Source organism: Anomaloglossus baeobatrachus, chromosome 4 (genome assembly GCF_048569485.1).
Source record: "Anomaloglossus baeobatrachus isolate aAnoBae1 chromosome 4, aAnoBae1.hap1, whole genome shotgun sequence".
Taxonomy (NCBI): domain Eukaryota; kingdom Metazoa; phylum Chordata; class Amphibia; order Anura; family Aromobatidae; genus Anomaloglossus; species Anomaloglossus baeobatrachus.
In genome coordinates, this window is record NC_134356.1 from 694,021,178 (window position 1) to 694,048,340 (window position 27,163).

The following is a 27,163-nucleotide window of genomic DNA, read 5'->3' on the forward strand; positions in this document are numbered from 1 at the left end:
CCGCCACAAATGTTCTGCCTTGTGTTTTTTCCCCACCAAAATTGAAATATGTATATAGAGCCATAAGAAATAGTATTTCTATGTGTCTCAAGTCATCAGGGATTTCTTTCCTCCTGTTACCAGACCTGTTAGTGGCTGTGAGATAACTGGATGCAATAGCACCTATACGTCACCCATTATTTTGTTTGCATTAAAACAATAGAGTTAATAAATCAATCAACTTCCAACAGGAACTATACCATGACGCAAGGACCGTATGTTACCCACAAGGACACAATGTTCTGATTGGTACTGCACTTAAATTTAAACTCGGCGCTTTCCTCACCCTGGCACACCCCCTGTAGAAGCAGGGCATAGCGAAACGTACGTTGGGGTGGAAGGATCATGGCATAAAGCATTACTTGCCCAGATAACCTTTTTCTATTATGTTTTGAGCAGCTGGATGATTTTTCACAATTGATTGCATACTATAAATATTTTATACATCTTTATGTCCCTCGTAGTATTTAAATTATTTTTTACACATAAATGTGTTATTATATAATTAATACAAAGGACCGGAACTCCAAATCTTCTGAAATATTTTTGTAGTTTATTCCATCATAATCATAATATACAGGCGTAAATTACGCGTTTCGGCTAATAGTGAGCCTTTTTCACATCTAATAGATAGATGTGAAAAAGGCTCACTATTAGCCGAAACGCGTAATTTACGCCTGTATATTATGATTATGATGGAATAAACTACAAAAATATTTCAGAAGATTTGGAGTGCCGGTCCTTTGTATTAATTATACTGTGGATGCCTTCCTTGGACACGTGCACCTTGAAGGATTGTGTGCCGCCTGGAACTTCTGTTTTTGTGTTATTATATATGTATATTTGATAAATATTCACATATTTTAACATGGTAATTTTTGGTACTATTGCTGTATGCAATTATTTATTTGCACAGAATCCCTTTATAGTATTACTAATGTTGCACTTTTTAAGGAAATAATCTATATTGCAGTTTCATGCTTGTGTTATTTATTCTGGCTGTGTAAGGTTGCTGATATAATGGCTATTTTATCATCACAATATGTAATTTTGCTTATTATGCTGCTGTAGCCTTTTTTTTTATTCTGTATACATCTCATTTTTAGTCCTTTTTGTACGTTTTTAGTATTCTTTACATTTTTATCGGATTTATTGCTTCTATTTATTTAGAAAAACTACATACAGAATTGTTGTAAAGCTTTTACTTTTGTAAATGTTTTAATTCTTCAAATTGCACAGACAATAAGGCCTTAAGGCCGCTTTACACACAACGCAACTAACGATATGTCACGCACCTAACGATATGTCATCGGGGTCACGGAATTCTTGACGCACATCCGGCATCGTTAGCGACGTCGTTGCATGTGACACCTATGAGCTACTGCTAACAATCAGAAATACTCACCTAATCATTTATTGCTGACACGTCGTTCATTTTCAAATTATTGTTGCTCATGCAGGACGCAGGTTGTTCGTCGTTCCTGAGGCAGCACACATCGCTACGTGTGACACCCCGGGAATGGCGAACAGCAGCTTTCCTGCGTCCACCGACAACGAGGTGGGCGTATCGATAATGTGGCTGGTCTCTGCCCCTCCGCTTATATTGATGGCCCGATGTGTGACGTCGCTGTGACGGCGCACTAACCTCCCCCTTAAAAAAGAGGTTGTTCGCTGCCCACAGCAACGTTGCTAGGAAGGTAAGTACATATGACCTGTCCTAGCGATGTTCTTTGCCATGGGCAATGATTTGCCCGTGACGCACAAACGACAGGGGGCGGGTGCGATCGCTAGCGACATCGCTAGCGATATTGCAGCGTGTAAGGCAGCCTTTACTCTACAAGTTGGGAAAGGTTACATTCTAAGCTTTATCTCTTTGTACTTTCTGTAGAGTTAAAACATCTTTCTTTGTTCAATGTTTGGAAAAAAAAGCACTGCTCCTCTTCCCTCCCATCTTTGGGCAGTGTAAAAAAAAAATAAAATTCTCATCCTTATTTAAGTTTTTAAGCAACTTCTGCTCCTTCCTCAGCCAAGGAGCACAGGCTTTTTCTCCTCTTCACAAAAGCCATTATATCTGTTTTGGATCTTATTCAATTCTTTTACAAAAATATAAAATATATTGAATCACCTCATCTCTCTGTGAGGTAGGTAATTTAAGATTTTTGGATTGTTCCCTCTATTCTGTCAGATATAATGCTGCTGCAGGACTGAAATCTACAAATACTGAGTCCTTTATCTAGAGGTCCCAGAAATTTCGAACTCCATGGGTTCCAAAGGTAGAAATGTTAAATTACTCCTCTCTGGGACTTCTAGTGCTAATAGATAAATGACTCAGTATTTGTAGATTTCAATCCTGCAGCAGCATTATATCTGACAGAATAGGGGGTACAATTCTCAATTCTTGGACCAGACTATTTAATACAAAATAACTCATCCGGATGAAAAATAGATCAAACTGTCAGGAAAGTAAAGCAAGTGTAAGAATTAAGCTTCTTACCTTATGCTGAAGTTAAATGACCCCTCTCTGGGACTTCTAGTGTTAATAGATAAAGGACTCAGTATTTGTAGATTTCAGTCCTGCAGCATTATATCTGACAGAATAGGGGGAACAATTCTCTATTCTTGGACCAGACTATTTAATACAAAATAACTCACCCGGATGAAAAATAGATCAAACTGTCAGGAAAGTAAGGCAAGTGTAAGAATTAAGCTTCTTACCTTATGCTGCAGCTATTAGCATTACTTTTGCCAGAGGATCCATTCTCACTTGAGATCTGGATGGTATAATGTCTGTCTGGGTCCCTGTTCGTGACGCCATGTTTGTGAGCGAAACACACTCCTTCTATGCCATTGGAACTCCAAATTATTAAGAATCGAGAAGTCAATAACACCACACATTCTTTGTGGTACACTGGATATCTTTGCTTTACCACATCATGTAACCAATTTATATAGGACTTCAGACAAAGAAAAGCATCCTCTGAACTTTGTACCAATGAGAGCAGTATGGGTGTGTGTATAGTAATGTGAAACTTTCCCACCCATGAGGTTTAGCTGCAACTCTATGACATTATTGAGTTATCAGACAAAATGATTTCTTTAAGAACAAGATAGATGTTGTTCTCTCACACTGTCTATGAAAAAAATTGTCAGCACTCAGGCCAACATTATTCAAAGTACAGGACAGTACAGGTGACTATTTATTTTTTTTACCAGCTGAAAGTCTGTGTGGAAAAAACGTGCATCATGCACTAGTCTTTGTATTTCAGATGAGACTTATTTAATTCTATTGATGCACAGAAATATCTGATCTCATACCGAGCAACTATATCACATCTGATGTTGTGTTTTTGTAATTCTTAATAACTGCTGATGTATAAGATTGGATGTCACATGGATGATAATAAAGATGACAATTGTTTTTCTCTGGATAAAAAAATAGACAATTTTGCAGCTGCTTCACACCCACCATTGTAATATTTATTTTCATGGATTTTCAAGATTTACAGAGCTCTGTATCATAGAAGACACAAACCACTAGGCTTTATAAAGATGCACATTAATAAGTGAGTTTGGAAACATAGTAAAATGATAATGATCCTGGGTACTTTATTTCATACATTTTCTTTTGCCTCAGGCTGTTATGGATGTGGAGAGAGAATCATCATTCCAGAGAATTCCTAAGCCCCCGCAGACGGGAATTGTTTATTCTAAGAAGAACTACAAAGTTATAGGACCTGAGAATTCAATAATAATCCCACCGGTAAGTTCATATAGAAAAAATAAAAAATACCCTACAGTTCAAAAGTTTAGGGTGACTTAGATATTTCCTTATTTTTAAAAGAAAAGCACATTTTTTTTCAATGAAGCTAACATTAAAATAAACAGAAGTCCCCTCTATACATTGTTAATGTGGTAAATGACTATTCTATCTGCAAACATCTGGATTTGCATGCAATATCTACATAGGTGTATAGAGACCCATTTTCAACAACCACCACTCCAGTGTTCTAATGGTTTATTGTGTTTACTAAATTGGTTAAAGGCTAATGGATGTTTAGAAATCACTTGAAAACCCTTGTGCAAGTATGTTAGCACAGCTGAAAACAGTTTTGCTGATTAGAGAAGCTATAAAACTGTCCTTCCTTTGAGCTAGTAGAGAATTTTGAGCATTCCATTTGTTGGTTCCATTAAACTGTCAAAATGGCCAAAAAAAGGAGAACATTTATGTGAAACTCGACAGTCTATTCTTGTTCTTAGAAATGAAGGATAATCCATGCCAGAAATTGCCAAGAAACTGAAGATTTCCTAAAACGGTGTGCACTACTCCCTTCAGAGGAGAAAACAAACAGGCTGTAACCAGAGTAGAAAGAGACGTGGGAGGCTCCGCTGCACAACTGAGCAACAAGACAAGTACATTAGAGTCTCTAGTTTGAGACATCGATGCCTCACAGGTCTTCAACTGGCTGCTTCATTAAATAGTACCTGCAAAAAGTCTGTTTCAATGTCTACAGTGAAGAGGCGAATCTGGGATGCTGGCCTTCAGGGCATAGTGGCAAAGAAAAAGCTATATCTGAGACTGACTAATACAAGGAAAAGATCAATATGGGCAAAAGAACAGACATTGGACAGAAGAAAATTGGAAAAAAGTGTTATGGACAGATGAATCGAAGTTTGAGTGTTTAGATCACACAGAAGACCATTTGTGAGATGCAGAACTACTGAAAAGATGCTGGAAGAGTGCCTTACACCATCTGTCAAGCATGGTGGAGGTAATGTGATGGTCTGGGGTTGCTTTGTTGCTGGTAAAGTGGGAGATTTGTACAAGGTAAAAGGGATTTTGAATAAGGAAGGCTATCACCCCATTTTGCAATGCCATGCCATACCCTGTGGACAGCGCTTGATTGAACCCAATTTCATCCTACAACAGGACAATGACCCAAAGCCACTTCCAAATTATGCATGAACTATTTAGGGAAGAAGCAGCATCTGGTATCTATCTGTAATGGAGTGGCCGCCCAGTCACCAGACCTCAACCCTATAGAGCTGTTGTGGGAGCAGCTTGATCGTATGGTGCCAAAAAGTGCCCATCAACCAATCCAACTTGTGGGGGGGAAACATGGCGGGAAATATTTCCAGATTACCTCTGCAAATTACCAGCTAGAATGTCAAAGCTCTGCAAAGCTGGAATTACTGCAAAGGAGCATTCTGTGCCGAAAGCAAAGTGTCAAGAGAAAATTATTATTTCAAGTAAAAATCATTATTTCTAACCTTGTTACTGTCTGGACGATATTCTCTATTCTTTATGCAGCTCATCTGATAAATAAAAGTATGATTCTTCATGGACAAGGCAAAATTGTCTGGTGACCCCAAACTTTTGAACTCGTGTATATATTGTTTTCTTTGTTGTTTTAATCTCATTAGAAATGTGATGAACACAAGTGAACTTCATTAGTGATACTTCCTCAGGGCCTAACTGAAAGGCACAGAAAGGCGCTCTTATGCTGGTTTCACATCAACGGTATTCTGCCGCACTGCTAGATCCGGCACAAGGGCAGTACAGTACAATACACTTCACTGGCAAGCTTCGGGCACATGCAGTCATGTGACCGGAGCTTGTGACAGCATGTGACCTGGGCTTGCCGCACTGTCTGTGAACTGTAATGTACTGTACTGCCCTTGTGCCAGATCCGGCAGTGCGGCAGAATACCACTGTTGTGCGCGCAGCCTTACCCTGTGCTGTGCTTCATCTATGTGCACAAATCTATAAAAAGCATTAAAGACAAAATATAACAATGCAGAAGATTCAATATTACAATGAAAATACTATGGTAAATCATTACAGTGTCATTAAAATACAAATAAATTCAATCTTTCGTTCAATCCTAATCTCAGAGCTACCAATTTTATGATCAATCTAAAGATTCACTCTTCGTGTATAAAATCTCAGCCAGAAAAGTTGACGAGTGTCCTGCGTGTGTCATTCTATATGTTATGTAAGTGCTATGCGAGTGTACGATGACGTGCATCTTTATCAGTGATGGCAGAATGTGTGTGGCACTTCTTGGTACTCGATCAAGCATTAGGGTACTCGATGTTATCGGTACTCGATCAAACATTTTGCTGCTCGGATGCCATGCTCAAGTCCCCGCCAAGTATGCTTAGCAGCATTTTATTAGCCAGTAAATATGCAGGGATGGTCTGCGAATCATGGTAATGCCATAGCCATGTTAACTACTGGCATGACTATAATTGGTCGGCCGCATTGCATCATCGGGTCTATCCAAGACATAGAGACTAAATGTTTTCTGCACTCTAGCCAGAAATAGTGTAGGGACGAGGGAGAGATTCTGTTGGAAAAGGGACAGTGTGTTCTAATGTGACAGGACTTGCTGGTACAACAGTAGCCACCAGTAGGGATTTGTGAACTCGAACTGTAAAGTTCGGTGTCCATACCGAACACATGGTGTTCGTGCACACGACTCCGAGCACGAGCTTTCTGGGACGTTCGTGTTGCAGTTCGTGTTACAATTCATGTTTCAGTTCTGGTCCAGGGGCTATTAAAAAAAAAAAAGCATGTTATCAAAAAAAACATTTTCATAATACTTACAGGTCCCACGACATGTCCTGCAGACTCTGTCTCCCAGCACTTCTGCTTCAGTGTCCGTCCGATCATTGCTGTTCCCCCCAGTAAGCACCTCTGGCTAAAAGGACCTTCCGTGACCGTGACGTGATACTCATGTGACCAGTCACGTGTAATGTTCTATTACCTCATTGGCTACAGACTGGTCACGTGAGTATGATATCATCAAAGGTCTTGGTGCACCGTGATGCGAGAGTCATCGCATCACGGCGCACAATCTCCCAATGGCAGCGGGTCAGCTGCATGTATTTCCATGCAGCTGAGGCGCTCCTGTCCTGAGAGTTGGGTGATGAAAAGCGAGATGCAAGTGCAATCATCCCCTCACTGTCAGCCTGCTTCATCACTCTATGCAGAGCAATGTAGCAGACCTGACATGGCTCTTTGTGCTTCTCACTATATTTAGATACTGTCTGTGCACAGTGATGAAGCAGAGTTGACATTTCGCTTTGCTTCTCACTATGTATAGACACTGTCTGTGCACAGTGATGAAGCAGAGTTGACATTTCGCTTTGCTTCTCACTATGTATAGATACTGTCTGTGCACAGTGATGTAGCAGAGTTGACATTGCGCTTTGCTTCTCACTATGTATAGACACTGTCTTTGCACAGTAGTGAAGCAGAGTTGACATTGCGTTTTGCTTATAACTGTGTATAGACTGTGTCTGTGCACAGTGATGAATTACAGTTGACATTGCTGTCCCAGTGGATTACATTGGACTAAGGATTTTTTTTAAAATAAAGATGTAGTCTCTAAATGTTTTTTTTTGTTTTAATTATATTAACAAATGTTTCTGTGTTGTGTTTTTTTTTTGCATTTTCCTAGAAATTTGATGGTGTCCATGTCTGATTTGGCGTGACACAATGAATTTCAGGCTTAGTACAATCTGAGAATACAAAGCTGGTATTAACCCCTTTATTACCCAGCGAGCCACCACCATCACGGCAGCTGGACGAGCTGGGTATAGCACATGTAAATGTCGCTAAGAAACAATGCGCCATTTCCAAGGATGGCTGCGGGCTGCCGAGACGCCCAACCCCCAGCTGCCTGGCTTTACCTGACTTGCGATCAAAATATGGCGGGAACCCACACATTTTTTTTAAATTATTTTTTTAAATAAAAAAAAATTGATGGGGGTGGCAGCCCCTAGCCGTCTGCTTTATCTGTGCTGAGAATCAAAAATACCACGGAGCGCTACATAATTTTTTTTAATGGTTTATTTATTTTTACAGAACTGTGATATCAGGCAATCAAACTACAGGAAAGCCCATTTTTTTTTAGTTATTTAGATAAATAATTTAAAAAAATATATATGCGTGGGCTCCCGCTGCATTTTCTGTTGCTAGCTAAGGGTAATCCAAGCAGCTAATGACTTCTAACCCCTACTGCTTGTTGTTACCTTCACTGGCAATGGAAAAACCAGGGAAGCCTTTTTTTTTGCCAAAAAACTAAAAAAAAACCCGACGTGGGCTTAGCCATATTTTTATATGCTTGCCAGGTACAGCAGGCAGTTACGGGCTGCCCCCAACCTGCAGATGCCTATTTGTACCCAGCTGGGAACCAAAAATATAGGGAAGCCATTTCTTAATTCCCTGAATTTCATGAAATAATTAAAAAAAACGCCCAATTTTTGTTTCCAGCCAGCTACAACTAGGCAGCTGGAGATTGGAATCCGCAGCGCAGGTTGGCCCAAGCTTTCTGGCACCCCACTGGGAATTGCAGTCCGCCGTCACCCCAAAAAATGGCGCTTTCATAGAAGCGCCATTATCTGGCGCTATATCCAACTCTTCCAGCGGCCCTGGTGGCGGATGGCACACTGGGTAATAAGGGGTTAATACCAGCTTTGTTTTACTAGCTAGTATTAAGCCAGAGATTCTTAATGTCAGGCCAAGTTTGACCCAGCCATTAAGAATCTCCAATAAAGGGTTAAAAAAAGACACCACATGGAAAAAAAATACTTTATTAGAAATAAATACACAGACACACTCAGGGACTCCAAGTTTGTTACTCCCTTTCACCCCTCCACGATCCTGTTTTTCTGTCTTCTTTCTCCTTCAACCCATGCAGCTCTGCTACATCAGACAGCATGGGATGGGAGGAAGAAGCCTGGTGCCCCCCGTGCAGTCCAGAGGCTGTGGTTTTGTAAGCGGTGACGTCACCGCTGCCTCCATTGCCATAGTAACCTGACGGTTACTATAGCAACGGTGATCTCCGATCACCTTGTTCCCGACGCTGCTATTCATCACCGGCTGTGGCAGCCAATCCCTGTATGTGAAAAAGGAAAGACCTCGCATCACCTCCCATAGGTACTCAGGAGAAATTAGACAGTCACTTAGAAGGTTATCTCTGGCACACTAATAATTTCCAATAGACCAAAAAATGAACGCAGTAGTTGGATATCAAAATCTCTTTCTTTTATTTTGTTAGTGCAAAACGTGAAAAAAAGGGGTGCTGTACAATTGTCCGCCAGGTGTCGACGTTTCGGCTAACAAGCCTTCATCAGGTCAGACAGGCTTGACCTATACTGGAGTAATAGCTTGGTGAATGTGTAAGATGGCTGCCGGGATATGGAGACCTCCGTGTAGAGACAACCTCTATGGGGTCCCTTGGTGTTGCCGGTGTACAGGGTCAGGTCTTAAGAATATGTGTGGTTTCTAATGAGGAGATCCCGGTAGTAGTATATGTCTCTTGCTGGAGCGTCCAGGTATTTAGAAGGTATGGCAACCAACCAGAGGTCAGGTAGCTCCGTTTAACTTTGGTACTATGGTCTGGTTTATGGTCCGTTGGACTCAGAAGATGTTGGTCTCTTGGGATTATTGAGGGCAGATCCTGTGGTTTGGAGGCAGGGTCCACAGTTCATGCTAGGAATCAGGGGATTGTGCCTGATTGTTATTTGGCTAGTGACTTCAGTGGTATAGCCAGGAAAAAGGTCCGTAGGATTAATAATCATGGGAGAGTCATGTAGGGTGCAGCTCCTGTAGTATAGGGACAGGGTCCAGGACTCACGTTTGCAATCAGGGTGATGAGTCTGATTGCTGCTTTGGCTAGTGCCCTCATAGGTATGGCCTGGAGGAAAAGTCCATGGGCATGGAGGGAATTAAGGTAGCTGGCATGAGTCTGTAGTGCAGAGGTGAATCGCTCGAACAAAGATGAATGTTAAAACGTTACAAGCAGGATGCAGACAACATCAGCAAAAGACTAATGACAGTCATTCTAGCAGACAAAGAACTCTATTACCAAAATATAGGTACAGAGATACAAAACGAATATCTGAAGGGCAAGACCAGGAATGCATACCAAAAGATCAAAGAGATATGACAAAAGTTTCAATAAAAATGACAATGTGGAAAAATGCCAATGGGAACCAGAGCCAGAACAGATCAAGAAAAGATGGAAAGCATATATGGAGCACCTCTACAAGAATAAATCAGTGATACGGGAAGAAACTGAGACTGGAAATGATAGTAACCAAACATCCTAAAAGACTAAAGGTACCGTCACACTAAGCGACACTCCAGCGATCCCACCAGCGACCTGACCTGGCAGGGATCGCTGGAGCGTTGCTACATGGGTTGCTGGTGAGCTGTCAAACAGACAGATCTCACCAGCGACCAGTGACCAGCCCCCAGCCAGCAGCGACGCGTGGAAGAGATGGTGCGCTTGGTAACTAAGGTAAATATCGAGTAACCAAGCAAAATGCTTCGCTTGGTTACCCGATATTTACCTTGGTTACCAGCTCACACCGCTTAGCGCTGGCTCCCTGCTCCCTGCACTCGTAGCCAGAGTACACATCGGGTTTATAAGCAAACCGCTTTGCTTATTTACCCGATGTGTACTCTGGCTACGTGTGCAGGTAGCAGGGAGCCGGCACTGGCAGCCTGATAGCGGTGGTTGCTAGTAACCAAGGTAAATATTGGGTAACAAAGCAAAGCCCTTCCCTTGGTTACCTGATGTTTACCATGGTTACCAGCATCCACAGAAGCCGGCTCCCTGCTCCCTACACATTCAGTTTGTTGCTCTCTCGCTGTCACACACAGTGATGTGCGCTTCACAGTGGGAGAGAAACGAGCAAAAAATGGTCCAGGACATTCAGCAACAACCAACGACCTCACAGCAGGGGCCAGGTCGTTGCTGGATGTCACACACAGCGACATTGCTAGCAAGATTGCTGTTGCGTCACAAAATCCATGACTCAGCAGCGATGTTGCTAGCGATGTTGCTTAGTGAGACATGGCCTTAAGTTGTTGCTGCAATAAAACAAAAAAGCACCTTTATGTAACCACATTCCAATAGACTAATAAAGTCTTCAGAAGCAGGAGATGATGCTATCACATACCTGTGTCAACAGATATGGACAACTGCAAAAATAGAAGAGACTGAGTTTCTTATGGCCACACATAATAAAGAATGAATGTAATAAATAGTGCACCCAATGATGTATATAAATATTTATTATGAATAATAGTCATACAAATAGGGGCACTGTCATAAAGGCAAGTTATAAAAGTATAACAGTGGTTGGAATACAGAAAAAACAGAGATATCCCATCCAAGGACCTCAACAGCACATATATCATAAATTATTTAGCAAGATCAGTACACAGTATAAAGGATTAGTTCCAAACTAAAATCCTACAAGGTATATCAAGGACAGAGTCCATTTCCAGTGTATGGATTAGAATAATCGCTTACCCATATTAGATGCCAGTGCAGTCGCCGTATCAAGGGTCCGGTGAGAAAGAACGGGGAAGCCCCTTCGCTAAAAGTGCTTCCTCGGGGGGCAGTGTGACCCAGCATAGAGAGGCCCATATATATATATACCCACAGTAATTATTCATATTTGCCGCCGTTTAAGCGCCGCATGCGCTGTGACAATACCTGCGTCCCGCGTGTCACTTCCGGGTCTCCCAGCGGAAGTGACGCTCACAAAGGGAACGTCATCTCCCGTTGATCGGAGCTCCTCAGTGCGCGCAAGACCTACAAGCAGCACAGGGCATGCAAAACACGCGCGGCCATCTTCGATGCTGGTAAAACCCCATAGGTAAGTATTAAGTTGCCCATAGTACAAAAACCGACGCCTCAGGACCAGTGAAAAACAGCGCGGCCATGTTAAATACTGGCAAATCCAATCAATGGATATAGAACTGCCCATAATAGAGAATCCAGTATCTAAAAATGAAAGGGAAAGTCCCCAAGGTATATCGCCAAACCTGGAATAATAAAGATCAAAAGGATCACCAAATGGGCGGTGTGTATTCATCATGGTCACAAACACCAATTTCAGAGAGACGGGCAATCAATATGGACTAAATACCATAAGGAAAATTGGACCTAGAGACGCCCATATGGATTACATAGAACAGTAAATAGTCCATAGCTATGAGTCAAATGCCCACAATCCCGTGTTTGGACCAGGATGAAGGCAGACCACCAAAGAACACACACGATCCCCACATATAGAACAAGGATAATCCATAATCACCCATACAAAAAAAGGGGAAAGGGAGAGAAGAAAGGGGAGGGTGTGGTAAAAAGCCGCACTGTTTACATAATAATTAGATGCAGGGTCCAGAGTACCTCCCCACCACAATGTAAGCCAAACATTTAATTTATCTAAACAAAAGATAAAGGACATAACAATAATAAATGACACAGTTAGGAAAGTACATCCAAGAACTTGATCGCAGATGACGCTGACGAGTGTATTGGTGTATCCATATCGGGCTTGTCAGATATAGCAAAGGCATCCAACATGTTCAGTCAGTAGGAGTTAAAAAATGCGGGTCACATCTCAGAAAAAAGAGAAAAGGAAAAGGGATTAAAATCACAGGCTTATATTAAAACAGCAGAAGAGGAAGCTCTGCTGCACTGGTATATAGGTGCTCAGAGGTAAAAAATAATGCAAAAAAGAGGATAACCCCGGCACACTAAATCTCCCAATAAGAGTAAAAAGTCACACTGGATAGTAATGCAAAATGATCATTTTGCATTACTATCCAGTGTGACTTTTTACTCTTATTGGGAGATTTAGTGTGCCGGGGTTATCCTCTTTTTTATATTAAAACAGCGGGACACAAAGAGAGTGAGCCGCCACCAGAGAGACAGATGCTAATTTATAGAAATGAGGAAAAACTCATTTTTTCATTTAGACCAGTTGGTGTCAAGGTGCCCAGGCGTACAATCCAACTGCATTCACGTTGAGAGAGAATCTTGGTGTAGTCACCACCTCTTGCCCCCAGATGAACAACATCAATACCCCTTACTCTGAATTTTTTTGGATCACATCCATGTTCTAGTTTATGATGTCGGGGCAGAATCATCTGGGGATCATCGAGGTCAATGTCCACCGCAGCCAAGATGCCCCTCACATGTTCTCGTGTGCGGAGCCTTAATTCGCGAGTGGTGAGACCTATATATATTTTGCCACAACCACATGTGGCATAATATATAACGTTATTTGTACGGCAGGTGATGTGATGTTGAATCAAAAATCCTGTATTACCGTCTGCCTACAAAAAAGAAGTTGCCCTCACCATATTGCGACATGCAATACAGGAACCACATGGGAAGAACCCTTTTAGGGGTTCCCCCCAACAAAGATGCGGGGCACCTTGGCCACATAATGTCTCTGAACCAATTTATCACGCAAGTTGGGTGCACGTCGAGATGTCATCAAGGGACTAGAAGGTAACAGGGCCCCAATGGATGGATCCATTTTCAGGACACCCCAATGACGTCTTAATATTGTGTACATCTCCTGCCAGTGATCATTAAAAGTAGAGATGAAATGCACAGGCGGAAAAGATTCTTCCCTCTGTTTAGATTTAGGAACTAAAAGATCAGTTCGCACCGTATTCTAAGCCCGTCCGAAACCACGGCGCACACTCCTCAAACTTTAGCCCCTTGACATAAATCTTTCCCAGAGGTCCTGGGCTTGTTCTTTAAATAGGGTTTCGGTGGAAAAAAACCCTCCTTGCCCTCAAATATTGTCCTACCGAGATCGCAGAGACCATAGAGGGAGTGTGCGCCGAAGAAGCATGCAACAGACTGTTTATTGATGTTTCTTTACGGCATATAGTCGTTTGAATCAAGCAGTCGGGATGCACCATGATACGAATATCCAGAAAATCAATTGACCTTTTATCACAATTAAAAGTAAGTTTAATATTGAAATCATTCAAATTTAAATCATGTATGAATAAAGAAAAATCAGAAAAGGTGCCCTTCCAAAAAATCAAAATATCATCAATATACCGGAGCCAGCACTGCACCTGGGACACGGCGGGCACACCCTCGCCGAAAACCTCCTTCTCCCAATATCCCAGAAAGAGGTTTGCGTACGAGGGTGCTCACGCCGCGCCCATCGCAGTGCCACGCTCCTGTAAAAAAAATCGATCTTTAAATAAAAAATAATTGTGAGTTAAAATAAAAGAAAGCAACTCCAAAATTAATTCGACCATTCCAAAAAATCTCACCGTTCATAGTCCATGTTCGTGTTTTATCAAGGAGTATAGTGACTCAACGTCCACTGTGGCCAAAATGATGTCAGGGTCCACAAAGATCCCATCGATCTGCCGCAGGACGTCCATGGTGTCCCTGACATAGGAGGGCAAAGTCTGAACCAGGGGATGTAAGTAATATTCAATAAACCTGCACACCAGCTCAGACAGCCCCCCAATGCCAGAGACAATGGGACGGCCCGGGGGGACTAGGGGATCTTTGTGGACTTTAGGAAGTAAATAGAAAGTACGAATTTTGGGGTCCCTTACTAATAGTCCATCCATAATTTTTTTGGGGATAATCCCTTTTTGGAAAGCCAGGTCAAAAATTGCAAAGAGATCCACCATATAGTTGTTCATTGGGTTAGAGGCAAGGTAGGAATATGATGATCTGTCCCTCAACTGCTTGAAGGCTTCCTGTTCGTACATCTTAACGGGCCAAATCACCACGTTCCCCCCTTTATCTGCTGGCTTGATAACGACCTCAGACAGATTCCTTAGTTCATGTAGAGCTTTCCTCTGCTCAGCCGTCAGATTATCCTTCCTCCTACTACTGCCATCCAGTGTTTTTAAATCGTTGGCTACCATTTTGTGGAAAATCTCGACGGCTGGACATAAGGAGAAAGGGGGGAAGGTGGTCGACCTCGGGTAGATGGATTTAGGGAAATCGTCTCCAATAGCAGAGGGGGAGGGATCCTCCAATTCCTCCAAGATGGCCAATGCCTCACTCTCAGAAGTACCGACACTGGCCCTCTGTTGATCCTTGTTAGCATGCAATTTCTGTAAATCCAGCTTCCCCGTTCTTTCTCACTTGGCCCTTGATATGGCGACTGCACTGGCATCTAATATGGGTAAGTGATTATTCTAATCCATACACAGGAAATGGACTCTGTCCTTGATATACCTTGTAGGATTTTACTTTGGAACTAATCCTTTATACTGTGTACTGATCTTGCTTAAATAATTTATGATATATGTGCTGTTGAGGTCCTTGGATGGGATATCTCTGTTTTTTCTGTATTCCAACCACTGTTATACTTTTATAACTTGCCTTTATGACAGTGCTCCTATTTGTATGACCATTATTCATAATAAATATTTATATACATCATTGGTTGCACTATTTATTACATTCATTCTTTATTATGTATGGCCATAAGAAACTCAGTCTCTTCTATTTTTGTATTGCTATATTGAGTGGCCTTTTACATGTTACTGAACTTCCATCTGTCACCTTTTTTAATTGTCCAGATATGGACAACTGGTAAATGTCCCAAGGATTGGACAAGATCATTTTTCATTCCTATTCCGAAGGTTGGCGATGCTATCGCCTGTGGAAGCTATAGGACTATTAAGCTCACACCTCATGCATGCAAAATACTACTTAATATCCTAAAAAGACGGCTACAGCCTTACTGTGACAAAGGAATAAGCAGGATTCAGATTATGCAAAGGAACAAGAGCTGTCATTTCTAACATTAGATGGGTAATGGAAAAGGCCAAAGAATATAGCCAGGAACTATAACTGTGCTTAATCGACTACAGCAAAGCCTTTGACTGTGTTGATCACCAGAAACTTTGTAATACTATGAAGGATATGGGTGTGCCGAACCATCTCATCTGTCTATTAAGTAACCATTGTACCAACCAAGAAGCAACAGTCTAAACAGAACACGGTGACACGGCACGCTTCAAAGTAGAGCGAAGCGTCAGGCAAGGCTGCACCCTGTCACCATTTCACTTCAATCTATATGCACAAGCTATTTTCAGTAAGTCTGGACTTGCCAAAAAAGAAGAAATCAAAATTAAGCCTATTTTTGCTAAAGGTTTTTTGTAATCATACAAAACTGTAGTCTATTAACTTTTGCGGCTATCATGTACATCACATCTTATTAACCCCTTCACGACCAATGACGGATCTATCCATCATGGATTGTGTGAGGTTAATCCCCACCCCCTGCCGTGGGCAGGTCGCGGCAATCCGCTCACATATCGGCTGTCTTCAATAGCCTACATGTTACGAGTGGAATCTCATTCCACCCACAACATTTAACCCCTTACATCTCGCTGCCAAAGTCTGGCAGCGAGATGTATATGCGCGCGTCCATTATTTTCACTTACCGCCGCCCCCACCGGAAGTCACGTGCATGATCACGTGACTTTCGATGGTTGCCATGATAGCACAGGGTCATGTGATGATGCCTGTAGCTATCATGAGTCACTTTCAGTTTCACTTGGCCCGGAGCCGAGTGAAGCAGAAAGTGAGTGTATCTGCTGTTTACTGCTGTGTTGCTGTGATCAGCAGATAGATGAGAGCGATCGGATTGCTGATCGCTATAGCCCCCTAGGGGGACTAGTAAAATTTTTAAAAAAATAAAAAAAACCCTAAAAGCTCAAATCACCCCCCTCTCACCCCATTGAAAATTAAAGGGTTAAAAAATTAAAAAAATATACCCATATTTGGTATTACCGCGTTCAAAAATGCCCGATCTATCAAAATGTAAAATCAATTAATCTCATTGGTAAATGGCGTAGCGGCTAAAAAATTCCAAACGCCAAAATTAAATTTTTTGGTCGCCGCAAGTTTTACGCAAAATGCAATAACAGACGATCAAAACGTATCAGCTGCGCAAAAATGGTACCGTTAAAAATGTCAGCTTGAGCCGCAAAAAATAAGCCATCACTGAGCCATAGATCCCGAAAAATGGGAATGCTACGGGTTTCGGAATTGGCGATAAATGTATGCCACTTTTATTGGACAAGCTTGTGAAATTTTTTTAACCCGTTAAATACAAGTAAACCTATACATGTTTGATGTCTACAAACTCGCACTGACCTCAGGCATCACATCAACACATCAGTTTTACCATATAGTGAACATGGTAAATAAAATATCCCAAAAACTATTGTGCAGTTTTTCCACACTTGGAATTTTGTTGCTGTTTTCCAGTACACCATATGGTATAACTTATGGATTCATTTGAAAGTACAACTTGCCCCTCAACAAACAAGCCCTCATATGGCAAGATTGACGAAAAAATAAATAAGTTATGGCTCTCGGAAGAAGGAAAGCAAAAAGGAAAAACGGAAAATGCTCTGGGGCTGAAGGGGTTAATGTTCTACATTTATGTTCATAATTTTAAATTCCATTTTTTATTTTTTTACCTTCCTATATGAATTTAAATATATATTTTTTGTTTGTTTTTTTTTCTCAGAGGAAATGCTGATCTTGACATCTGCAATATCAAGGCTTACAATTCGGTCAGGTGTGTATTGACTATTTATCATGGAGCTAGAAGTATAGACATAACGTAAACCCGCCTCATCCCTCACCTGGTGCTGCAGCTGTCATCTTGGTCCTCTGCTGACTCAGATCTCCCCTGTTACTACAGTCTTATCTTCTTTCTTCAGCCTTCTTTAGTCTTAAGTGCTCCCAGCGCTCACTAGATCTCTTGTGATGTAATGACGTTGCTCCAGATCTAGTCAGTTTTGGAGGCCCCTATGAGAAAAGACAGAAGCGAGACCTAGAGTAAGAGGAAGGAAAGAAGCAAATAAAGGACTAAGCAGGGAGCTGGGGCATCAAAACAGATAAAGCAGGAGGAGTAACAGGTTCTTCTTTTTTATTAAGCCGTTCCAGACCTTAAAAAGAATCAGGCAAAATAGTGTCTTTCTTGCTTGTATAGCTCTATCCTGACATAATAAAGAGGCCCCAAAACATCGATGACGATCAAGACCATATGGAGCTCACAGTGGACTAGAATTTCTTTAGCGTTTTGAATTGCTATAAGATATTGAATCATAAATTATTCTTTTGTATTGATGTGAAACTAAGTTTCTAGTCCTGCCTGTAAAATTGACTAAAACCAAATTAAAGGTAGCCAATGAAATCCAGTGATAAATGCGATGTGGAAAAACGTAAACCAAGTAAATTGGTCAATGGCTTTCTTCAAAGGATTGAAACCTTGTGCCACAATGAGTTGAGTGTTGACTAAAGGTACCGTCACACTAAGAGACGCTCCAGCAATCCTACCAGCGACCTGACCTGGCAGGGATCGCTGGAGCGTTGCTACACGGGTTGCTGGTGAGCTGTCAAACAGGCAGATCTCACCAGGAACCAGTGACCAGCCCCCAGCCAGCAGCGACGCGTGGAAGCGATGCTGCGCTTGGTAACTAAGGTTAATATCGGGTAACCAAGCACTTGGTTACCCGATATTTACCTTGGTTACAAGCACACACTGCTTAATGCTGGCTCCCTGCACTCCTAGCCAGAGTACACATCGGGTTAATTACCCGATGTGTAGTCTGGCTATGTGTGCAGGGAGCAGGGAGCCGGCACTGGCAGCCTGAGAGCGGTGGACGCTAATAACCAAGGTAAATATCGGGTAACCAAGCAAAGGGCTTCTTGGTTACCCGATATTTACCGTGGTTACCAGCGTCTGCAGAAGCCAGCTCTCTGCTCCCTGCACATTCAGTTGTTGCTCTGTCGCTGTCACACACAGCGATGTGTGCTTCACAGCGGGAGAGCAAAAACTAAAAAATGGTCCAGGACATTCAGCAACAACCAACGACCTCACAGCAGGGGCCAGTTTGTTGCTGGATGTCACACACAGCAACATCGCTAGAAATATCACTGCTACGTTACAAAAGTCGTGCCTCAGCAGCGATGTTGCTAGCGATGTTGCTTAATGAGACGTGGCCTTTAAGGGAGATGCAGGAAGGCTCTTGTTTATCATGAATAAACACTGGGAGGTTTCATCCAATCTCTAGTTTATGAATAGTTCCTGGTTGGCAGTGTAATTTATCAGCACGGAGCCACAGAAGGGTAATCAGCAGTCAATAGTCAAAATTGGAGAGTTAATAAGTGAAACATTTTGTGGCCCAAGTCACATGTCAAGCAGGAGAGACAACAAGAGGGTGGTAAATGCAAAGAGGCAGAAGAAAGGTCCGTAAATCAGACACTGATGCTCACGCCGGGGCCATGAAGGAAGGCACTATTTATTTGTTGCAAGCTTGAATTATACCATGTACAGTAGAAAATGGAGTCTGATATAAATGTTCCTAAGGGTAAGGATACATGGCGAGTGAAATTGGACAGGTGGAATGCGATAAAAGAAAAATCACATTTTACTCGGACCAATGTTACTCTATCATTCCATGAGTAAGACCTTCACTGGTCGAAACATGTAGGAAATGTCCTCTGTCCCTGGATCATTCATTTTTTTCTGCCCCCCCCCCCCCCCCTAAAGGAGGTCTGTACCTTTTTGTATTTTTTTTATTGGACTTAATAAAGTTTGGAGTTTTACGTCTTGAGTCTCCCTGCTAAGGCGCTGGATCTGCTCTTGTTTCTGCAATGTTACTCTATGGAGCAGCTAAGATCTGCAATTTTTTTCTCAGGATGAATTGGACTGGAAAAACAATGGCAGCATGCTGCAAGTGTAAGTGAGTGACTTATCAATTGCACCCATACAAGTCTATAGGTGCGAGTGAAACATCAGACTGCACTCGGATGACATCCGAGTGTAGTGTGATGTACGCAGTGGCCGACAATGGAGGAGATGGAGAGATTAATCCCTCTTCTTCTCCACAGCTGTAATCCCAAGATCAGATCACAGTATAATGACACTCGGCTCACGTTCTCACCATAGCGGGAGCTGAGGGTCATTAGAAAATTGCATCCGATGCTCTCACATTAGATGCTATATGCTCGTGTGGCCCCAGCCTTAGATATATAGACTTATACAGGGTGAGATTAGTGCTAGTTGTGTTTTTGCTTCACTTTCACAGTTTGGATATATCCTAGAATAAATCTGATTAAGCAGACATATATTATATGAGAGTTTTCATATTTTTCCATTGCAGGAGACTATGAACCTTCCCGTCATCCCAACGATCACTTTTTGGACTATCATCAGAGAGATCTGATCATCATGATTAATACGGTGGACCCTGTTCTAGATGATCTTCGCTCTCAAAAACTATTAATTCGTGAACAATATAACACTGTGCGAAGCAAATCCACCACCGAGGAGCAGATGAGGCAGCTCTATGACTACATTACTTATTGGAGTGTTGATGATAAAGATAAGGTCTACAGAGCTATGGAAAAACATAACCCCCGCATTATTAACAGGCTACAAAGAGGGCGTTCTGCAGACCATTGAAGAACTGGCTGATCTGCAGTGTTATTTCATCTGAAATAATAATATCAAGTATTTTATTACTAATGTGAACAAAATCACAAATCACACAAGCTCAATTCTAGGAGTACAGAAGAGAAGTACACCCCTAGACAAGCTATCGAATGTCGCATGATCTGTGAAACAATTTTATAATGGTCAATTTCTCATGAAAGGTTGTCCACTTTATAGTTTAATAAGTGTGTTGGGGACATGATTTTGTAACTTGCCAATATTCCAGGTTCTTCTTCATCATAGACTGCGCAGTTGTAAGGATAGTCTTGGGAGTGGACCCACTGGACCATGCACCGGACTCCCCTGCGACACCGCCTCGAGTGAACCCCTATACAGGGACTGTTGGGTGTAACCACAGAGGGCCTAGATGCACGGAAGCCAGGATCAGCAAGAGTCACTAGATGCAGGATCCGATCTGGACCAGGTGCAGGTTAACGGGATCACGCAGAAGTCCAGAACCTAGACTGGTGCAGATCACAGGGATTAGGCTGAAGTCCAGGAACAGAGATAGTGCAGGTTAGTGGGATCAGGCTGAGGTCTGGAGGCGGAGGCGGATACAGGTTAACGGGATCACGCAGAAGTCCAGAACCTAGACTGGTGCAGATCACAGGGATTAGGCTGAAGTCCAGGAACAGAGATAGTGCAGGTTAGTGGGATCAGGCTGAGGTCCGGAGTCGGAGGCTGATGCAGGTTAACGGGATCACGCAGAAGTCCAGAACCTAGACTGGTGCAGGTCACAGGGATTAGGCTGAAGTCCAGGAACAGAGATAGTGCAGGTTAGTGGGATCAGGCTAAGGTCTGGAGGCGGAGGCTGATACAGGTTAACGGGATAAGGCTGAAGTGCCGAACCGGAGAGTGGAGCAGGTTACTGGGATTAGGCTGGAGTGTGTGCTCAGAATGATACTCAGGATCTGCAAGCAGGGACAGAGTTACACCAAGAACAGGCATAGAGGGACCTGAACAACTAGTACAAGAGACAAGCTACAGGGACACGTTGAACAAGCACTGGCCATGGGGAGTAGCAAGTAATAAATACCCAAGGTTACTTATTAGTGATATTCCGGACAGCTGTGCTGGCCCTTTAAGTCTAGGTGAGTGCACGTGCGCGCCCCCTAGTGTGCATGTGACCGCAACCCAGAAGTTAGAGCCGAGACCACATGAGGAGAAGCAGAAAGCTGGAGTGCAGGTGGCTGCAGTGAGTGAGCGGCGCAGAGCCGGAGCCGAAGGGGGAAAAGGTCTGGATGGGTTAGCAGGAGAGCAGGCTCGGCGGGAAGCGGGGACCCCAGGGGTTGGAGTGACGGGTGGTGAGCGGCACAGTCGGACCGGGAGAGTGACAACAGTTCTCTTGTTCACAAAATGCCTACCGCAAGTCAAGAACATAATCAGATTTGCCTTCTCCAACACACAGTCGGTGCTAAGTGAATCTCACTAACTACCTCCATAAGTGCAGAGTTTTTAGGCAATAATTTCCACAAGTAAAACATGTTCTCCATGTTTATTATAAATATATATATATATATATATATATATATATATATATATATATATATATATATATATATATTTATAATAAACATGGAGAACATGTTTTACTTGTGGAAATTATTGCCTAAAAACTCTGCACTTATGGAGGTAGTTAGTGAGATTCACTTAGCACCGACTGTGTATATATATATATACTCTATATATATATATTTTAAGAAATGTCTAGTATCTTATGTTTACAATTTTGGGAAGTATGGGATTTTAACCCCTTCAGCCCCCGGGCACTTTCCGTTTTTGCGTTTTTGTTTTTTGCTCCTTTTCTTCCAAGAGCCGTAACTTTTTTATTATTCCGTCAATCTTGCCATATGAGGGCTTGTTTTTTGCGGGACGAGTTGTACTTTTAAATGAAATCATAAGTTTTACCATATAGTGTACTGGAAAACGGCAAAAAAATTCCAAGTGCGGAAAAATTGCAAAAAAAGTGGGATCGTACAATAGTTTTTGGGATATTTTATTCACGGTGTTCACTATATGGTAAAACTGATGTGTGGGTGTGATGCCTCAGGTCGGTGCGAGTTTGTAGACACCAAACATGTATAGGCTTACTTGTATCTAAGGGGTTAAAAAAAATTCACAAGTTTGTCCAATAAAAGTGGCGCACGTTTTGCGCCATTTTCCGAAACACGTGGAGTTCTTATTTTTTGGGATCTATGGCTCAGTGATGGCTTATTTTTTGCGTCTCGAGCTGACGTTTATAATGGTACCATTTTTGCGCAGATGCTACGTTTTGATCGCCTGTTATTGCATTTTGCGCAAAACTTGCGGCGACCAAAAAACGTAATTTTGGCGTTTGGAATTTTTTTGCTACTACGCCGTTTACCAATCAGAATAATTGATTTTATATTTTGATAGACCGGGCATTTCTGAACGCGGCGATACCAAATATGTGTATATTTATTTATTTTTTAACCCTTTAATTTTCAATGGGGGGAAAGGGGGGTGATTTGAACTTTTAGGTTTTTTGTTTTTTTTTTAATTTTTTAAAACTTTTTTTTTACTTTTTTTATTTTATTTTACTAGTCCCCCTAGGGGGCTATAGCGATCAGCAGTCCGATTGCTGATCGCTATCTGCTGATTACAGCTATACCGCTGTAATCAGCAGATTCAGTCACTTTCTTTCTTCCTCTGCTCCGTGCCGAGGAAGAATGAAAGTGAAACTTCGTAGCACCAGGCGTCATCACATGACCCTGTGCTACGATGGCAACCACCGAACGTCACGTGATCACTCACGTGACGTCCGGAGGGGGCGGCGGTAAGTAAAAAAGATGGCCGCGCGCATGTAGATCTCGCTGCCAGACTTTGGCAGCGAGATCTAAGGGGTTAATGTTCCGGGTGGAATGCGATTCCACTCGGAACATGTAGGCACACATGTCAGCTGTTGAAAACAGCTGATATGTGTGCCGATCCACGCCGCCTGCCCGCGGCAGGGGGCGGGGCTTAACGGGACACGATCTATGACGGATAGATCCGTCCAAGGTCGTGAAGGGGTTAAGAGTCCGTTAGATGCAAATATTTTTTCCAAAGGAGTTTATTTTAAAAGAAGAATCTGGGGTCCAGCAACAGAAAAATAGCATCAGGCAAAAAAACCCCATATGCAGTATCACATTGGTCTGGTACATCGGCTGCTGCAGCTCCACACAACAGAAGACATGATCTACCCAGATTGCTGCTAATTGCAACCTTTTATACACAGGGAAAACTCCCATAAACCTTTGCAGCAGTCCCTATATAACACCAGAGAATTCCTGGCCTGCCTCTTATAAGGTCAGAGCAGACACCTTGCTGCAACTGGGAAATGCAGGTAAGTTAAGGCCCCTTTACACACAACTACATCGCTAGCAAGATATCACTGGGGTCACGGAAATTGTGACGCACATCCGGCGTTGTTAGCAACATTGTTGCGTGTGACACCTACGAGTGACCGCTAACAATCCAAAAAGCGGCACAAATCGTTGATTGTTGACACGTTGTTCCTTTCCCAAATATCGTTGCTCTTTTGGGACACAGCATGTTCATCTTTCCTGAGGCAGCACACATCGCTACGTGTGACAACCCGGGAATGACGAACAACAGCGTTCCTGCGCCCTCCGGCAACAAGGTAGGAATGATGTTAATGAGGCTCATCTCCGCCCCTCCGCTTCTATTGGTAGCCCGCTGTGTGATGTCGCTGTGACGCCGCACGAACCTCCTCCTTAGAAAAGAGTTTGTTCGCCGGCCACAGCGACGTCGTTAGGAAGGTATGTGCGTTGACGCGTACTAGCAATATTGTTCGCCACGGGCAGCAATTTGCCCGTGACGCACAAACGACGAGGGAGGATGTGGTCGCAGCATGTAAAGCAGCCTTTACTCTGCAGCATGGAAACACAGGAGATCTGCAGAATTTCCTGGGTATTTGGACACTATTCCTAGCTGGCAGCACACAGCAAGAAGAGAAAAGTACATCAGGCGGCCAGCCCAATAAGAAAAGTAAAAAGTCAAAACATTTACTCACATTCACACAGAAGCTGTCAGATTAGGAAAATCATATACCAATACCAGGATTAAAAACATAAAAAAAACCTCCACTTTCTACTTCTTCACATTTTTACTTTTTTTTTAATTACTCATTTTTAAAAAATATGCAATAAAATTCAGATATGTCCTTTGCAATTAGATATTTATTCTTTTTAGTTTTTTTAATAATATGAAAACCTAATAAAACCATTTGAAACTGACTTTTTTGTATTAAAACAGGAGCCAGATTACAAATTTTAGCTCAGGAGAAATGACAAAGCTGTGGCCCAAAAGTGACGATGACCCCCATCTTTAGCCGGCTCATTTCTGGCCACTGCATAAAAGCAACAAAGGTGACAGGTTATAAAAAATAATGGTGGCTGATACATAGATATGGGAACAAAATGGATCTCACTATATAGATACAGGAACAGAAATAAGCTTACTGCACAGAACCAAGAATTCTACATAGACATGTAACAGAAAGCTCTCACTACATAGATTCAGAAACAGAAATGAGCTTTTTACATACACTGTGTGCAGAATTATTAGGCACATAAGTATTGTGATCACATGATACTTTTTATACGTTGTCCTAATCCAAGCTGTATAGGCTGAGAGCCAACTACCAATGAAGTAAATCAGGTGACGTGCATCTCTGTAACGAGGAGGGGTGCAGTGTAATGACACAACACCCTATATAAGGGGTGCTTAATTATTATGCAACTTCCTTTCCTTTGGCAAAATGGGTCAGAAGATCAAAAGAGAGATTTGACAGGCTCTGAAAAGTCCAAAATTGTGAGATGTCTTGCAGAGGGATGCAGCAGTCTTGAAACTGCCAAACTTTTGAAGCGTGATCACCGAAAAATCAGGCATTTCATGGCATATAGCGAACAGGGTCGCAAGAAGTATGTTGGGCAAAAAAGGCGCAACATAACTGCCCATGAATTGAGGAAAATCAAGCGTTAAGCTGCCAAGATGCCATTTGCCACCAGTTTGGCCATATTTCAAAGCTGCAACGTTACTGGAGTATCAAAAAGCACAAGGTGTGCCATACTCCGGGACATGGCCAAGGTAAGGAAGGCTGAAAACCACCACCTTTGAACAAGAAACCTAAGATAAAACGTCAAGACTGGGCCAAGTGATATCTTAAGACTGATTTTTCACAGGTTTTATGGACTGATGAAATGAGAGTGACTCTTGATGGGCAGATGGATGAGCCAGAGGCTGAATCAGTAAAGGGCGGAGAGCTGCACTTCGACTCAGATGCCATCAAGGTGCAGGTGGGCACTGGTATGGGCTGGGATCATCAAAGATCAACTTGTGGGACCTTTTCGGGTTGAGAATGGAGTGAAGCTCAACACCCAGACCTACTGCCAGTTTCTGGAAGACAACTTCTTCAAGCAGTGGTACAAGAAGAAGTCGGTAACGTTCAAGAAAAACATGATTTTCATGCAGGACAATGCTCCATCACATGAATCCAACTGCTCCACAGCGTGGCTGGCCAGTAGAGGTCTAAAAGATGAAAAAATAATGACATGGCCCCCTTGTTCACCTTATCTGAACCCCATAGAGAACCTGTGGTCCCTCATAAAATGTGAGATCTACAGGGAGGGTATACAGTGCACCTCTGGGAGCAGTGTATGGAGGCTGTGGTGTCTGGAGGCTGTGGTGGCTGCTGCACGCAATGTTGATAGTAAGCAGATCAAGCAATGACAGAATCTATGGATGGTCGGCTGCTGAGTGTCATCAGAAAGAAAGGGGGCTATATTGGGCACTAATTTTTGGGGGTTTTGTTTATGCATGTCAGAAATGTTTATTTCTAAATTTTGTGCAGTTACATGGTTTACCTGGTGAAGATAAACAAGTGAGATGAGAATATATTTGGTTTTTATTAACTTGCCTAATAATTCTGCACAGTAATAGTTACCTGCACAAACAGATCTCCTCCTAAGATAGCCAAATCTAAAACCCCTCCAACTGCCAAAAATATTAAGCTTTGATATTTGAGTCTTTTGGGTGATTGAGAACATAGTTGTTGATCAATAATAAAAAAATCCTCTAAAATACAACTTGCCTAATAATTCTGCACACAGTAAAAATATAGAAGCAGTACAGCATTTAATATATAGATACAGAAACAGTACCAAGCTTACTATATAGGTGCGGGGACAATACCAAGATTACTACATAGATACAGGAACAGAATCAAGCATAATGCATAGATATATGTAAAGAACTCAACTTTCATAGATTTAAGAAGAAAAACAATCTTACTACATAGAGACTGGAACAGAACTGAGCTTACCACATAAATATGTAAAAATAACCAAGCTTAGCATGTATATACAGTACAAAAAAAGACCTGGACTTGCTACATAGATATGGCAATTGAACAACCTAACTACATAGATACAGAAACAAAAAGAAGCTTAATACTGAAAATAGAGGAACAGAACTGAGCTTGCAGCAAATATAAGGGAGCAGAACTGAGTTTGTGGCCAAGATAGAGGAACAGTAACAAGGTTACTGCACAGAGAGAACAGAACCAAGATTACTACAAAGATACAGCAACAAACCCGAGATACAACACTTAGGTGAAGGGGATGGGGGCCTGAGTAACTAGTTAAACTTGCTTTCTATCTTAGAACTAGCAGCAGCAACACTAAGGGGCACTTTGCACACTACAACATCGCAGGTGCGATGTCGGTGGGGTCAAATTGAAAGTGACACACTTCCGGCGTCGCAGGCGATATCG

At 42.2% G+C, this 27,163-nt stretch overlaps 1 protein-coding gene across 1 annotated transcript in view; it reads left to right on the forward strand.

The window, feature by feature from the left end:
• Positions 1–21,821, forward strand: part of LOC142302170 (uncharacterized) — a 143,543-nt gene extending 121,722 nt beyond the window's left edge. The window contains exons 14-16 of the mRNA XM_075343253.1: positions 3,674–3,799; positions 17,392–17,442; positions 20,036–21,821. Coding sequence (XP_075199368.1) covers positions 3,674–3,799; positions 17,392–17,403 — 138 coding nt within the window. The 3' untranslated portion in view covers positions 17,404–17,442; positions 20,036–21,821. The remainder of the gene's footprint in view (positions 1–3,673; positions 3,800–17,391; positions 17,443–20,035) is intronic.
• Positions 21,822–27,163: the final 5,342 nt, after the last annotated feature.